This window comes from Lingula anatina, chromosome 1 (assembly GCF_051362555.1).
Source record: "Lingula anatina isolate TDL-2025a chromosome 1, LinAna3.0, whole genome shotgun sequence".
In the NCBI taxonomy this organism is placed as follows: domain Eukaryota; kingdom Metazoa; phylum Brachiopoda; class Lingulata; order Lingulida; family Lingulidae; genus Lingula; species Lingula anatina.
Genome location: NC_141767.1, coordinates 49,637,765 through 49,653,948, shown reverse-complemented (window position 1 = coordinate 49,653,948; position 16,184 = coordinate 49,637,765). Strand labels below are relative to the sequence as shown.

General features: G+C 33.3%; 2 protein-coding genes across 6 annotated transcripts; one reads left to right on the top strand and one right to left on the bottom strand.

The window, feature by feature from the left end:
* Positions 1–676: 676 nt before the first annotated feature.
* Positions 677–5,688, bottom strand: LOC106169111 (importin subunit alpha-1). 2 transcript variants are annotated; one of them, XM_013548467.2, is made up of 12 exons: positions 5,535–5,688; positions 5,153–5,356; positions 4,700–4,828; positions 4,349–4,530; positions 3,781–3,953; positions 3,254–3,336; positions 2,852–3,062; positions 2,553–2,662; positions 2,142–2,318; positions 1,822–2,004; positions 1,463–1,612; positions 677–1,258 (listed from the first exon to the last, which is right to left on the bottom strand). In XM_013548467.2, the coding sequence occupies exons 2-12, from the start codon at positions 5,213–5,215 to the stop codon at positions 1,154–1,156; spliced, it is 1,566 nt and encodes a 521-aa protein (XP_013403921.1). In that variant the 5' UTR covers positions 5,216–5,356; positions 5,535–5,688; the 3' UTR covers positions 677–1,153. The 2 variants fall into 2 exon arrangements, with proteins under 2 accessions (XP_013403921.1, XP_013403922.1); XM_013548468.2 differs by having other exon boundaries at positions 5,525–5,588.
* Positions 5,689–5,743: 55 nt separating this feature from the next.
* On the top strand, positions 5,744–15,813 carry LOC106169110 (centrosomal protein 43). 4 transcript variants are annotated; one of them, XM_013548463.2, is made up of 17 exons: positions 5,744–5,913; positions 6,236–6,289; positions 6,617–6,671; positions 6,948–7,036; positions 7,201–7,344; positions 8,532–8,564; positions 9,387–9,443; positions 9,752–9,822; positions 9,982–10,043; positions 10,246–10,400; positions 10,748–10,917; positions 11,111–11,182; positions 12,993–13,213; positions 13,539–13,610; positions 13,867–13,921; positions 14,304–14,448; positions 14,630–15,813. In XM_013548463.2, the coding sequence occupies exons 1-17, from the start codon at positions 5,833–5,835 to the stop codon at positions 14,714–14,716; spliced, it is 1,623 nt and encodes a 540-aa protein (XP_013403917.2). In that variant the 5' UTR covers positions 5,744–5,832; the 3' UTR covers positions 14,717–15,813. The 4 variants fall into 4 exon arrangements, with proteins under 4 accessions (XP_013403917.2, XP_013403918.2, XP_086858237.1 ...); XM_013548464.2 differs by lacking the exon at positions 8,532–8,564; XM_087002111.1 differs by lacking the exon at positions 11,111–11,182 and having other exon boundaries at positions 5,745–5,913.
* The last annotated feature ends 371 nt before the right edge of the window (positions 15,814–16,184 follow it).

Genomic DNA, 16,184 nt, shown 5'->3' with positions numbered 1-16,184 from the left:
AGAAAAGGTCAAATTTCTGACCAAACATTTAAAGAAAGGAGCAATCTAAAGATCTTTTATGACTGATCAAGCGATTTATTCAGTTTATCCCTTGGCATGTCGAATTTACTCGAGTCATATAAGGGTCAAAACACGGTATTTGAAATGTCTCTGACGGGACATTTTAGAGACAATTTTAAAAATTACAGTTGGTAAATGATCCACATGGTTACTTTTAAATACATTTTTATTTAGCTGGACCATAAAGGATTATGTGAAACAAGCAGCTAATTGGTATTGAAATAAATGTGGGAATGACAATCATTTAAAGGTCCGTCTCTGACGGGACATTTTTGACCCCTGTATTTTTTTACTAAAACTCCAATGCAAAATTCTCTTTGAAATTTCATTTAATCAAGACTTTTGTAATTCATATTGCAAGGTACAAGTCACATTTTTGTATCTAATGAATCTTATTTGACGGTTATTGCAAAATGGCATTTCTGTACATTAGAAAAATCACCAGATGCAATATGTTTATAATATTAATTGATTATCATGACACAGTGATAAGGCACATATTTATTATAAGAAACTAGTAGTGGTTTACACGTGTTACTGGTAATCCATGCTCCAATGATGCTTGGTTCGCATGTACCTTTAAATATCAATGCAAAGGTCTTGCAAACAAACAAGATTTCTTTTCTAGATTTATTATGTACAAAATGCCATTCAGCATGGCCATCGTACAACAGAACAAAACTGCATGTACAACAGACTTGGATTTTACAACTCTCCATTTATTTTACTGTACTTAAACTAGTCTCTAAATAACAAAATTACTTCTACAGTACAGTTGCCATAATGACAGACATTCTCTTTCACATTCACAATTGATCTTTGTTCTCTTACATTCAACTTCAAAATAAATTCTCCTTCAGAATACATTTTTAAATGCCAGTACTTGCCCTAATGGTATTTCAACTTTATCCTCTTGACCATCTCCAGATAAACAATTGTGCTTTATTAAGACAAACATCAACAGCATGTACCCTTATGAGATCAATAGGTTTGATTTCAGTCCCTGATTGATGATTAAAGAGGTTGGAATGTTGAAACAAAAGAAGTTGCACAGGCTTTTCTTCAATCTCTTGATCTCTCCCTACCCAGCTGTTTAAAAGCTGAAGCCCCCTGCTGGAACTTGGGTTGCAGGTTGGAACTCAAAATTGTTGCTATTTTCACTGCATGTTGGTGCCAGGCTTTCATCCTCATCATCACCCTGGTGAAAACAAACATGGCAAATATAGTGAAAAAATCAGTCAAATTTTACAAAGCAAAGCTTACCATAAGGCTACTTTTAATACACAGTGACTGAATATGCAAAAAAAGCACCGACTTCCAAGGGATTAAGTTTAAAAATCAAACATAAGAGGAAAATTATTGAAAGTGTTCGGAAATGCCTTCAGCAAAAGGAAGTACTCACATCTCCACCAAAGTACTTTTCAATGATACCATAGGCTGCTTTGTAGACCTGTTCATTCTCATGTTGCTGCAAGTTTTCTATCTTCTCCATACCCTCTACTTCTTCTATCATGATACAGACTGCTTCAGACTGACCAAGTTTGTCTGCAGCCTACAAATTGAATTTACAACATTTTGAAAGATCATGAGGAGGAAGGGTGGCATGTCCATGTTACCGTCTTGGCAATGTAACTACACACTCATTTCTTCTTTTTTTTTTTTTTTCATTTTTTGATATACAGATTTCACAGTTATCCATTATAATAATCAACACACATTTTATTTAGCTTACTGTAAGAGATTTGAGATTAGGATACTTACATTGAGAATATTCTGCAGTGCGTCCAGAATGACCAAGATAACTTTAGCTTCCTTTGCTGTGAGCAGGTTACAAAGTGGTCGTAAAACACCACACTGAACCAAGTGAACAATTTGCTCAACAGTTCCACCAGAGGTCAGGTTAGTCACTGCCCAGACAGCCTCTTTCTGAGTTTTGAAGTCTCCCTTAAAATAAAGACAGAAGCTAAATGGTTGGTAAATAATTATTTTGTATTTAATGCTATGAAAGCATGTTCTATTATAAATGTTATTTCATTTCTCAAAAAGCTAGAAACCACAAACATTGCATGCATTCTACACACCTTGACCAATAGGTTAACAACATTGGGTATCACACCAGCATCAAGTACTGCCTGAATCTGTTGAGTGTTCCCTGCAGTTATATTTGAAACCGTCCAAGCAGCTTCTTTCTGTATGCTGGACTTGGAGTGGGTGAGCAGCAAGTTAAACACTGGGACAGCACCAGCATCTATAACTGCCTAGAAAGTAACATGCAGCCATAAATCCATTATGTTTAAATGTCAATATGCCCAAAAAGTTTTCTTTTATAAATAATGCTTTTTGTAAGTAATCTGCAAGTGAATAAAATCTTAAGTTTTGAAAGCAAAAAAAAAAAAAAAAAGCATAAAATGTGCACTTTACAGCAAGTGAATTCAGAACCATCCTACTAGAGTTCATAGGTGATTAGGGCCTCTGTATTCATTTCCACTTACTTGAGTTTGACCATCATCCCCTGTAACAATATTGCCCACTGCCCGCAGTGCTGGGGTTACTATAGATGGTTCTGGAGAAGCTAGCAGCTCAACAAGCCTGGGAACAACACCTGTTTTGAAAGAAAATGAAAACATGTTCCTTCATTTTAATTTGTCACACTCATAAAAAACAGCAAATAACAATAATATTAATAAGAATAAGAATAATAAACAGACAAATAAAAATAAAACTTGTGTAAGGAGATGCACTGTAACCTGATCAAGGATGTGCATCCTTGTATCAATGATCAGTTAACTACCTGAGTTAAGAACCTCCTGTATCTTGTCATTAGTACCATCTGTCAGATAGGACAGTGCCCAGCAAGCATCAGACAGAACTTCTTTGTCAGTGTGCAGAAGTAGTTGACTCAGTGTGGGCAGGCATTGCTTCACTGTAGCAAAGGGGGGAGGAGGGTTCTTATTGCGGCACATGTTCGAGATTGTCCAAGTTACATTCCTTAGGAAGGAGGTCTAAAAATGACAAGGTATATATAAAAATAATTCATTTTCATTTACTTACCAATAAACTTTACTTCGATATCAATACCAGCCCTTTACTTTTAAACTTCCCAATCAGATATGTACAAGTTGCAAGAACTAATAAAACCTTTCTAAAGAAATAATGGCATCCATAATAAATATAGCCTTTTTGCTCCTCTTACCTCAATCTGTGGTTTCACCAAACTCAGCAGAGGCTCAACAGCACCACATTTTATCACATAGTCTCGCATTTCAGGACCATCACCTAGAAATGAGTACAAGTACTAAAATTAGTTTTCCCAAGAAAATTGGTCACTGCAATGGTGAGGTTGAATGTTTCAGTCCCTACATGTAGTAGAAAGGTGCAAATTGGTTCACACAAGTCAACAATTTTACAGCACCATTAATCCATGTCAATTAACAAATGGAAAAATAAGAGCTAATGGGGAGGGGGGGGCATTCAACCTGGCACACTTGTAACTAATTTTTTTTATTTCTATTCAAGGCATATATCAATGATGAGGCAAAACTGTCTACAGTGAAGATAAAAAGTATGGACAAAATCCTCAGCAACTGCACGTTTCTGATATACCTGCTAAAGAGGTACACACACACACACACGCACGCACACATCAGTGACACATACTTGCTACAATTTTGCTTGGAATTTCTTGTAAAATATTAGGTCACATGTCACAATAATTCATACCAGCAATGTTTCCAACTGCCCAAACAGCTTGTTCACTGACATTGTGATGAGGGGAGGTAAGCAGTGCTATGAATGGTACCACTGCATTGGCATTAACCACAGCTTTGGTCTGAGTGGATGTTCCAGACGCCACATTGGTCAGGGCCCAAGCTGCCTCAAACTGAAGTTCAGGCCTGAAATAAACCAGCAAAAAGAAATCTTTAATGAAAGCTGTTCCATAATCCTTTGAGAGGCCATTTTAGCTGCAGTCTTTATGGAACATTTTCGTAATTCTTTACTTTTGATAAAAGTTTTAACTGCGACCATTTTCCTATAAACACTAACAGATTATCAACATCAGGTACCCTTCAGCAAAAATCATTTTTAAGTTGTGAGGTTTTATAAGCTGCTGCGAATGGCAAAAATAAGCATGTTGGAGATTTTCAAACCAATGGAGTGTACCTTAAACTATCATAATTCAAGGCATTTACATCATAAAATATAAAAAAACACGCACCTGGAGTCTAAACATTTCAGTGTTTAATTATTTCATATAGTAATTAAATGCTTTTCCAAAACCTGACAGTACCTGTCATTGTAACGAAGAAATTCAACTAGTCTAGGGATGACCCCTGATTGTATGATGCTATCAATGGGTGGATTTCTTTCCCGAGATAACATTTTACGGGCAGCTTGTGTTGCAATCATCTGCTTCTGTGGATCAGTGCCATGAATGCTGTCCACTATCTCCTGCAGGCTCAGACCAACATTCTGGAATTACCAAAAATCAAATGTTAAATTTGAAAAAAAAATAATAATAATAATATTAATAATGATAATTACAACTCGGCAAAATGAGTAAAAATGTAGATATCTTTCTTCTCCACCCTAATTTAACATTCAAATCCCTCTTTCATACAAAAGTGGAGAAGTGCCTCACTTGTTTTTGTTCTTGTAGAGGACTAGTTGGTTCATCAGTAATGGCAACATTTCGTCTTTTTAGCAGCTGATCATCTTTCTTATTTTTCCTCAATTCAACAGACACTTCATTTCTTCTTCTTCTCAAATCCTGGAAAACATGAAATAAAAGAATTGTGAGGTTAAAGGTTCACAAAGGTTAATCAAAGAAAACAAAACTCTCAAGATAAATTACTGGCTTCTAATTTTGCTTTCAAGATGCTGGCTTAATGACTAATATAAACTCAATTAACCTTAGCCATTTATAAATGGTAGCATATCCATGCAGTGCCTGTACATAGAAAGTGGTATCAAAACTGAAAAGGTGTATTTGAGCCAAGCTAATACAAATGTATATCCTTTACTTTACAAGAACCAATGTGGCATAAACTTCAGTGACGACATATGCTGTGTTTTAAAACTTAGGTGAACTTACATCCACATCTCTTCCCTTGTTCTTGTAGGCTTTGAGGCGGGCAGTGTTCTCTTGAGACGGCATATTTGGCACTAATGGAGAATCTATAAAAGTCTTTTGGGTATTTGATCACAAGAGATACAATACGTGAAAGAAAAGATAAACTGATATATCTGACAGTTTCTTTGCTGTTCACGTATGAGCTTCTTCACTGCAGTCAGTAAACTGGAAAAAAATGAAAGAAACATCACCGTTTTAAACTACCTCATATCCTATTAGAAATGTGACATCTAATAACTATTGCTACACATGTTTAATTAAACAGAGCTTTTGTGTTGTCAAATCATTTCTCTTAAATGACATTTTTTAAATTTCACAGATAAGCACAAATACCTTGCCTTACCTTCGGCGTGTGTACAACTTTCAAAAAGTGCGTACAAATTTAAAGGGCCAAAATCTGATAATCTGATTGGCCAGTACTGAAATGCCCCGTTTACCTATTGGTCAGATTTTGCGTAGACAAAACAACACTATTTGAAATTTCAGCAAAACTGAGCCAGGCATATTTTCTGCAAATCATAAATTATATTGAAAGTGACGTAAACATGTAAACAGAAAATATTTGTTAATATTAATTTGAAACCAATTAACGCCTTAGTGCGCATGTCTATTGTTTACATCTGTTACTTCCGGTTTTCAAAATGTCTGCAGACGAAGACACTGAACTCCGTGATTTAGTGGCCCAGACTCTTGAAGCCAATGGAACATTGGGAAAAATAAGGGTAAGAATTAGCGACCCCTATTAATCTTACACAGGATAGATAAAAGAATTTTTAATTTCCCCAAGTTGGGGTGAAAAGGGAAAGATTTGTTGAACAACTTTCATTCAATGACACGAAGTCGAAGAAACAGTCTTTCCTTCACTCTTACACACAGACATTGCTTGCCTGCTCCTTCAAAAGCTTGGTATTCCCTGAACGAATGTAGATATGCATGGGAAATGTCAGCAGTTCTTAAAATTTTAATAAGTAGCTTTTATCTTCTGTCTGTAATAACACCCGATGAAATTCGAATGTACTGCTACTGTATGTCTCCTTTCTATAGGCACAACTAAGGGCCAGTGTCTTTGTTGCTCTTGAAGAACAAGACACTGTTCAGGTAGGTCAAGCAAATTATATTGTTTTTATTATGTTTTATGTAGATAGATACTTATTTAATATTTTTTATAAATTTTTGTAATATTTTAAGGATTTTAAAATTGTTGCTTATCAACAGCAAAAAGTGAAGCCAAGGCATTTGTGTTCATCTCTGTTTAGACAAGGCATGTTGTTAAGAATGTGCATGGACATTGTGCTGTTAGATTCAGCTGTATAAACCATCAAATTGTGAAAATGGCATGCAGCCACCATATATGCAAAGAATCAAGAATGGACTCTGCAAAGTTTCTTATTAAAAGATAAAGAGATTTTACAATTGATGTTTCAGAACAAAACTCCCTTTATTAATCAGGATTTAAAGAAGTTCCTGAACAGCAAAGAAGGTATAATGATGCATATTTCTGTTGGTTATGAAATGTGTGTTTTAACTGTGAAAATGATTCTTCCAGATGAAACAAAGTTTCAAATAACATGTAATGTAATGTAATGTAATGTAATGTAATAACACAAATTAACAAATAACCTAAATGTTTGATTTCTAATTATTTATTTTGAGATGTGTTTGATTTCGTTAAGTTGCTAAGCAAAAACTTTTTATGAGACCAAAAAAGCACATTTTATGATTTTTTAGACAATTAATTTCTGAATTGTCCTTCCAGGTCGTTTGGCAACCAGTCTTGTTAGAGAGTTCTTGGAGTTTTTTGGTCTTGATTTTTCAATTGCAGTGTTTGACCCAGAGACTGGATTTGTAAGTCTAATTAGAATATAAAATAACATGTATTATTGATCATGACATCCAGAGTCAAATAAATCCAACTTATCATAAAACTGATTTTTAAAGTTTCTGAATTTATTTTGAATACCATATGGATTTCCCCTTTCCAATTAATATTTGTGGATTTTATTTTCTAGGCAGAAAAATATGAGGGGCGTGATAATATAGCCAAAGAGTTGAATATACTGGAATCAGACAGCTCCCTACGAACACCTTTGTTGTCAGAAGTACTTAAGAGACAAGGAGAAGAAAAACAAGGAAGACCAAAGTCAAGTCATGAGGTGAGACTTTAAAAAGAAAAATATTTTATTTGTTTCATTTTATCAGTCAGGTCAGACAGAGTTAGAAATAGGATTTCATGTTTTATTGTACTGAAATACATTATTCAGTAAAAGTGTCATATATGCCTGAAAACTCAACGATATCTTACTTAATCAATTTTTTATATGAGCACTGAAATATTATTTCGTCAATTGCAGAACTTTCAGGTTTGTTTGATTAAAAGTCATTTAGTATGGATGAAAATCTGAGACACATAAAAATGGCTATCCAGATGTGGTAACAGTGTTGTGACTGTAGTGGCACTACTCAGATAATTGCCTAAAGCTTGTTCTTTTAACTCATTTTGAAGTGGTTTTGAATACCAAATATACTAATAAATGTTCATCTTAAAAGTATGTTAAAAGACTTTGTGGTTTGAATTGTTGTAAAGGCAGCGAACTGTCATTCATTTTCGAGTTGGGGAGGGTGAAGATTCTCTATATATTATTAGGCAGTAAACCTGCTTATTTCAGTGAATTCTGCATATTGATGTTATGTCTACAGAACTAAAAGCCATAGCTGTAGAATTTATTCCTGTGCTTCGATATACCAGAGCTTGAGTCAATGTTTTGCATGCTTCCAAATATAGTGTAGATTATTTCATTATGTAGTTGCTTATGTGCTTACATTTGTTTTTGTTTTTTTATGAGAAAGTGTATTTTGCATATAGATCTATGAGAAGTCAAAAGTCTTTCAAATGTAAAGCTTTGTGAGTGTATTGTGCTTTGTATTTTATTCAAGAAATACACAGAAATGAAATTTTTTATAGAGTGATAGGTAGAGAGGTAGAGAGGGGTTACATGTGACAACTTGTAATGATATAAGTGATTACAAATGGCAGCTGTAGATACAGTCACGTTATGTTCCTATATCTTGCTTTCTCATCTTTATTTGTTTTCTTTAACTTTCACTGAAAATCTTTATCCAATGAAATCTTTTGTAATTTATTGAGTGCAATATAGTTTTGTTTTTCTTGGCATAGCCTTTTATTTCATTTTCTTATTTGTTTTGAACACTACCTTCAACCAGTCAATTGAAAGGCGGAAAAAATATTTTCAAATGTTTTCCTTTCTTATGATTTAGGTTCTGCTTTTTAATGATTAACTACATATACTTTCTATTTTTATCTCTTTTCTTCCCAACACAGGATGACTCTCAAGACTACATAAAGGTCCCAAAGGTAGTACTATCACCCACATGCATGTTCTTCTGGTTTCAGTATTTCATCAGTATGAAAAATAGCTTATATAAGATTATCATTAGTGCATGGTAGTTAAAGAGCAGGTTTGTCAATTGAGCATATCTGTATTACCCATGATAGGATGGTATATGATTGAACATTAAACTCATCCTTCATGTTTCTTCAGTTCAGATGATTTAAGATATGAGATTATTATTATAAATATTACTATTTTTACAAATTTTAAAGAAAGAATAATTTTATGTTGTTTGTTTACATTTATCTTGTGAATAAAATGGTGCATGTCAAATTTTGTCGAGAGAGTATAAAAATATCATTTGATAGAATGGATGAAAATCTGAAATGTTTGATATTTTACTTTAAATGCAGCAACAGAATATTTCAATCTTTGGTAGAATTTCACTTTTTCACGGATTTTGTGTTACATATTGCACAACTAATTTTGTATTTCACAACATGATTTGAAATTGATGGATATCTAATATTGTTTGATTTGCACAGGGGGAAGGGGGTAATTTGAGTTGATGTATGGTGGGATGTGAAAATTTGGATTTTCAGTATTTGTTACATGCACATAATTTATATTCAGAGGAACTTATTGGGCATATACGATGGTGTGTAATAGTGACCGAAAATGAAGCATCAGCTATAAATCTGTACAAATTTAAAAATAATTTTACTTAACTTATTCGTTATCTGCATATATACTAGCTATCATTGATGCAAACATTCATAGCACGTAATGGTTTGTTAACAGCATGTTGTGAGGACACATTGATGAAAAAACTATTCACTTTTTAGGATTTGTCCAAAAAGCAAATAGAGGAAGCTCGCAAAAAATTTGACAAGTATGACCTTGTAAGTATATTTATCTTAACCAATTTTTTTTTTTTTAGTAGAGAAATTGACACAAGCTATATATCTTAGTTAGTACGTAAGCAGCTTTTTACCCAAGCTGTTCTAGCAGTTACAAAATCAGTTGAAGGACAACTGCTAGAACAGCTAGAAGGGCCTCAGGTAGAGAGGAGACATATGATGAATACATATTACAAGAAGTTTTTATTGTACTCTTTGTTTTGTCTTTCTTTTTTGTGCTAGAGAGATAAATGATAAAATGTTATTTGGTAGAATTATTGAAATGTTCTTTTTTTAATTAACAATTTAAGGATGGAAGTGGCACAATAGACAAAGATGAATTAAGAAATCTATTTGCTGATGTGTTCCCACACTTTCACAGGTATGTTATATTATTTATGCAAAGGTATTTTTGTAAATAGCATTATGCATTAGGATTTGTCATTTGGGACTTGCGAAACTTTGTGAAAACATTATGTCATTAGGATGAACATTACCATAATGGTAAGATTAAATTTATTTATTTATTTATTTATTACAGGAATATGCTGGAGAGATATGTGAATGATGAATTCCAAGCAGTAGACAGAGACTTCAGCAATGGTAAGCCAAGGATTTATATCCCTACCCAGAATACTATTTTGTTCAGTTCTGAATGTTTTAGGACCAGTTCATGCACTTTTCAATGAGGTATATGATATAGTAAAGAAAAGTTATTTTTACCATTCATATCATCTTTTTTAATTTTTAATGTGCAATTAATCACTCCTGGAATAAAGTTAATATTCGTTTTCATTATTTTTAGCTATAGACTTTGATGAGTTCTTAAGCATGTACAAGCGTCTGTTTGTATTATGCAAGAGTGTGGTCTCCCATGATATTTCTGACTTTGTGCCAACTTCACCGAGGCGGACTGTAGATACCACAGTGGGTAGTAAAATACCACAGCCTGCTAAAAAGGTACTGTTGTATAGTACTATGTTAAATTTCCTAACTGGGATCTGGTAATAAAGTTGATTTATTTTTTGTCTACAAGTTTGCCATTGATTTGGACTAAAAATATACAATATGCCGTAAATGTTTGCTTGAGTAATAAGTCTCAGATACACATACAGACAATAGGAGTTTTTTGAGGGCTTAATCTAATAAATCCATCCTACGGAGTGATTAAAATCCTACAAGTACACATGTTTTCAAACTAAGTATGGATGATCTTTATGCTATAATATAGATTAATTTGTGCAGATATGTTAGGAACTGATTAAATTAATGCAAAGTTATCTTCTATTTTGTTTCCTCTATACCAGGGTAATAATTTAGTTAATGGGAGCAATCAGCCTTCAAACAAAACTGGGTCACAGCAGCAACAGGAACAGAAAAAGGAACATAAACTCAGCACCAGTTCATTGGGCAGCGATCATGATGATGATGCCTTTTTTGATGATCCATTGCCAAAGTCTGACAAATCTTATGGAAGGTGAGACTGTGGGGCTAACACACATGATATAGAATTTCAAATATAAAATTACCTGAAAATGCATATTAAAAAGCAGTGATATTTATGTGACCTTAAGTATTATGCTTATTTTTTTCTTTATTATTTTTTGAAGAGTTGACAGCAGTGTTTATCCATGGTCTGATATATAATATATAATCACTCTTCCCTACAGAAAAACAAAAAAGGTCTCACCCCTGGGCTCCGGGAAACCCTCCCAGATCCCCATATTATCCCCTGACAGGAGGTTAGTCCACCCGTGTGGGTTAGACTGCCCATGCATGCTTGTTGCTAGGCAGCTAGAAGTACAATTTTTTCCTTACATGAGGTGCCATCTGCTGGGTATTTTAAAGATACAGAGAACCATTAACATGTTAAATGAGAAGATATGCTTGAAAATGAAAACAGTTTGTAATCTGAAAGACAAAGGAGGCAACTTTTTTATCAAAATGAAGAAGATTTTGTGATTGCTTATTATTAAATCAGCACTAGTTTTTTTAGGACTTCTAGATTTTAGATCATACATGAAGTTTTGTTATGGTGAGAAATGGCAGAAAATTATCTAAAATTGTGTTTGAATATTGTATATTTGAATGAATAAAAAGAGGAGCTGACTGTATCATTTAGGAAAGATAGTGAAAATGGGATCAAAACTTTTTTTGTCAAATAATTGCTTCCTTTGCCTTAGAACAGATTAGATATCAATTTTATCATGTGGATTTTGTCTGGTTTGATATCTGAGAATGACAAAATATGATATTCAGTAGATGTCTCCCCAGTTTTTAAATTCATTTCTAACTATGCAGCCTTTGGTCCCAGCACAGACTAACACCAAGCTTCCCCCTTTCTGGCAACTAACAGCCATTTGGTGTTCATAGGACTGCACTCATGGACTTGTGGTGGTGTGCCATTTTTGAAATACAGTTCATCCTTGGTGATTAGAAAACAAACGTGTGACAGATGATTTAGACTGGGTATTTCCCATACCCAGATGTTAGTCAGTGAGTGAAATATCAAAGCAAGTAGAGTCTGCTTAAAAAATCCTATAGATAACCCTTCCCTTGTTTTGCATTCCCATTTTATCAGTGCCTTGTCCCTGGCAAGTTTTGTCATGCAACATTGTCAAGTTATTACTGGTTTTCTTGATTCATCTTATCTACAATTTCTTGTGCTTCATCAATTTCTGCCTTTATAAAAACATATTTGTTTTATTAAACATTCAAGAATTCTAATATGTGCCATTTACTTTTCTTTCAATTGTTGGTTTTAGGATGAGAGCATAAATGCTTAAAAAGTGTTACTATTGGTATTAAGATAAAACATTTTTTCCACAAACCTTTTGGATTTTATAACAGTGGATTAATTGTCACTATAGTCCAATCCCCTATTTCCCTAAATTTATTTATCAGAAAAGGTAAGTGTTTCAAACATGGAGTTACTTGATGGACAAAAAAGGTATATAAATGCAGTCAATTTTAAATCTACCGGCATAGTTCACTATATCCTCAGGACATCACCATGCAAGTTAATAGTTCAATAGACCTCAGCAGTTTGAGTGCAATCCATGTACTGCTGTGAAATTAGCAACATCATAGCTATTTCATATAGATTAATTTAAATCAAACACCTTACTGACTGGTTTTACTGTTCCTTAGATGTTCCTAATATGATTCTATTATCAGTGATTTTGTTACTAGTAACAGTGTGCAAGTATATATATTTACAGTATATACACCCATGTACTATGTCTGCACATTGCTTTTGTGTTGAACTAAGTGATCTGTTGCAGGTGTTCATTTAAACTAATTTTGATGTGCTTAAGTACTCACTCAAATATTTATAACTAACATTTACTGAAAGTCAAATATATGTGTAGTAATTATCATAATACATTATCAGTGGAGGCAATATGACTTGAAATTAAAATATCACACCATTTGTGTATGTGTATAGTTATGTGAATTATTTGATCATATTGTAATTTGGATGAACATGTATGTTATGTATTCCCTGTTGTTTTCTAAACAAGTCATTTAACATATTAATTGTGACTTCAGTAATGCCAGCAAAGAAAAATCAAGTAAAGATAACAGTGCCTCCAGCAGCAGTATTTCACAACAACAAAACAGCAGCAGTAAGATGAACAAGTCTGGGGTCCAGCAGACCAATGGAGGCAGTGGGATGAGCTCCCTACAAGGCATGCCACCCCTAGGAGGAAGTATGCTAGGTTCCCTGAAAGATGTACCACCTTTACCTGGTGTAACAAAGGAAAAACCAGGTAAGATAATAACACTGTAGAGTTAGTCTGGTATATAGCAAAGACAGTTGAAAGCATTTGTTTTAAATATGCATTTAAAGTCATATTTCTGCCACAAAACCCAACCAAATGCTACTATACAGGTTCAAATAATATAACTAAGAGAAATATAAAATTTTATCTCCCCCAACTCTCTTTAAAACCCTTGAAGCCCTGTTTTAAACCCCTGTTATTTCAAGGAAAATGGAGCATTTAACCTGATGGCAAGACATTAAAAATCCTTGCATGTGTATGGCGTAAAAAATTTGGGCATACCATGATTTTCAGATTGGGATTTTTTTTTCAGATTTAAATGCAACAGCAGATCTTGAAAAAGACCTTAGAGCAATAGATAAAAGGATTGCTGACCTTGGATTTGGTGGGTTTCTTCAAAGAAAAAAGAAAAAGTGTGCTCATACAGATATTTTTAACGCATATAGAGAACCTAAGAAGCAGCAAGAACCATGCATCTTCTTATGGTGAAATATTTAGTCTTATAGCCTGAACATAATCACACCCTGATCCATTTCTCTAAACATTTTCAATAACTATCAGATTTGAACTTTTACAGGTTTGAATTATATTTCCACTTAAATCCTTTATCTTTCATGATAATGCTATTCCTTTTTACTTAGAATTGCCAGATGATGACGATTATGAAGATGATTTTCAAAGTGAGAGAAGTGATGGGTAAGTATAACCAAAGATGCTAGTGATATTTTAAGGAAGGCTATGATTCATTACTTTTTATATAACTGGACAGTTTATAGACTCCTCAGTATGCTTGGGGTTTTAACATGTATCAGTACAGGTACTTATGTAAATGAGGTTTTCCTATATTGATATTTTAATTGCTTGTAATCACTTGGCAGCTGCAATTTTGCTGTTATTTTGAGCAGTTTGTTAGAATTAAGCATCAACTTCACTCAGTGATTTCCATTTCCTACAAATCAGCATATTCACTCTTGGTTAGCAATAAACCTTGGGCAGTTGGATATTTATTTGTAAATATTTAAAGAAAGTGGGGTTAATGTGAAGCATGTGTCCACTGGTACTTCATTTGTCATTGTAGAAAAAGTAATTCTCAGAGCGCCAGGAGTAACAGGTCTGATAAGCAGGACAGATCTGAGAAGAGTCAGAGTATAGCAGAAGAAATAGATGAGGAGATTGATGAAGAGGACTTTTCAGGGGCAGATGATATTTTAAAAAGCAGTGGGGTAATTGTTTATTAATTATTATTATTATTATTTAATTAATTTATTTATTTTATTAGTGTTGTTGTTATTAACATTTGGCAATGATGACCTGGTAGTCTGGTTGCAGTGATAAGCTGAGCGGCTAGTAGTAATTACTGTATTGCTTTCAAAAACAGGCTTTAGATATTTTTCAATATTTCAGATGGATGACTTGACAACTGACAGAACAATTTCCCAGCAAGACATGCATGGAGACCTGGATTATATGGAGGATGTGCTAACACCATAACTGTCTTGCATTATTCCATGTGTACCTCCTGATAGCACCATGGTTAGCACATGTTTATCATGCTTTGTTTGTACTAAATGGTTAGCTATGTGTAAGATATTTGACAGTGGTCTTGCCAAAGAGAACTGGAGGGACATTATTTGCATGAAGAAAAATGCAAAGAAGTTTCCGTGGCATCGTCAGGAATGTTTCAGCTCTAAACAATTTCGTTGTTGGGATCCAAGCTCAGAAATACCATTTGCAAGAATGTCCTTTTATGAGCATTTATGCTTAAGTTGGCTAAGCCCTGTGAAAGATATCACATTTTTTTCTTTTTGACTTGGATTTCAATTTTAATGCTTGAAAAGGATAGAACATGCCATGAGACATACATACAGGTTACGTAATATATATATATATATATATATATATATATATATATATATATATATATATATATGAAATTCATCAAAAAAATTTATCAATACCTGTAGGTGTGGAACTCAAGTCGATTTTAGAATTTTATTTTAAGATTATTCAAATTGATACTCATTGCTTTAATGAAGGTATTTAAGTGAAATGTTTTTTTTTTTATTATTATTTTTTTTGTATAGTGTGAGTCGTTTATATAGACATATAATAAATATCGGCTCTTTGCTGACTTATCCTTTTAGATTGCAGCATTCCAATCATCATGTTATCATTTGTAAAAAAATACTCATTGATCATTGTGAAATCAGGACCCTTAGTTTGCCAAACAGGACTATTCCTACTGAAGATATTGGAGGTGTAATTACAGTGACTGGAAGTCTGATATTATTCTCACAGCAAATATTGTATATATTTGTAAGGAAATTAATTAAATACATATAAAACTGGTGTTATTTCTAATTATGAAATATACTTTTGCAGTGATGAATATGAAAAAAATTGTTTTTCTTTAAAGGAATGACTTTTACAGTTGACACATTGTATTATCAAATTATTTCAGAGGTTTGCGTCTTTAATTTTCACCCAGTTTTATAGAGTGTTTACACCTTTTGTATGATGCTAAATTTTGCCCTGGCTTTCATATTGTAGAAAATATGCTGAAGTTTTGAAATACAAATGTTTGTGCAGTTGTGATGTCAGTTCTCATTGTGATTCCGCTGGAGTTTGTTGAAAAAAAGTTTTTACATCAGGAAATAGATATAAAAAAACTTTTTGCCTTATCTTTCATGACTGTTGTAAACTGTTTTGTGGATATCGTTCGTTAATAACGTTAATCGGATAATACACTTTTTCTCAGATAATCCGTTAAAATTTTTAATCTTTATCAGAGAATTTCTTGACGTTTTGATATCTGTAGGTTGACTCCGCAATATTATTTGCTACCTCCAGTAATTATATTTGGAAATCAAACCAATATTTTTCTTATATTTTGAAAAAAATCAATTTAATATGCTATGAACTAGTAGTCATTTTTCAGATTAAAGATGTAGGTTTGATT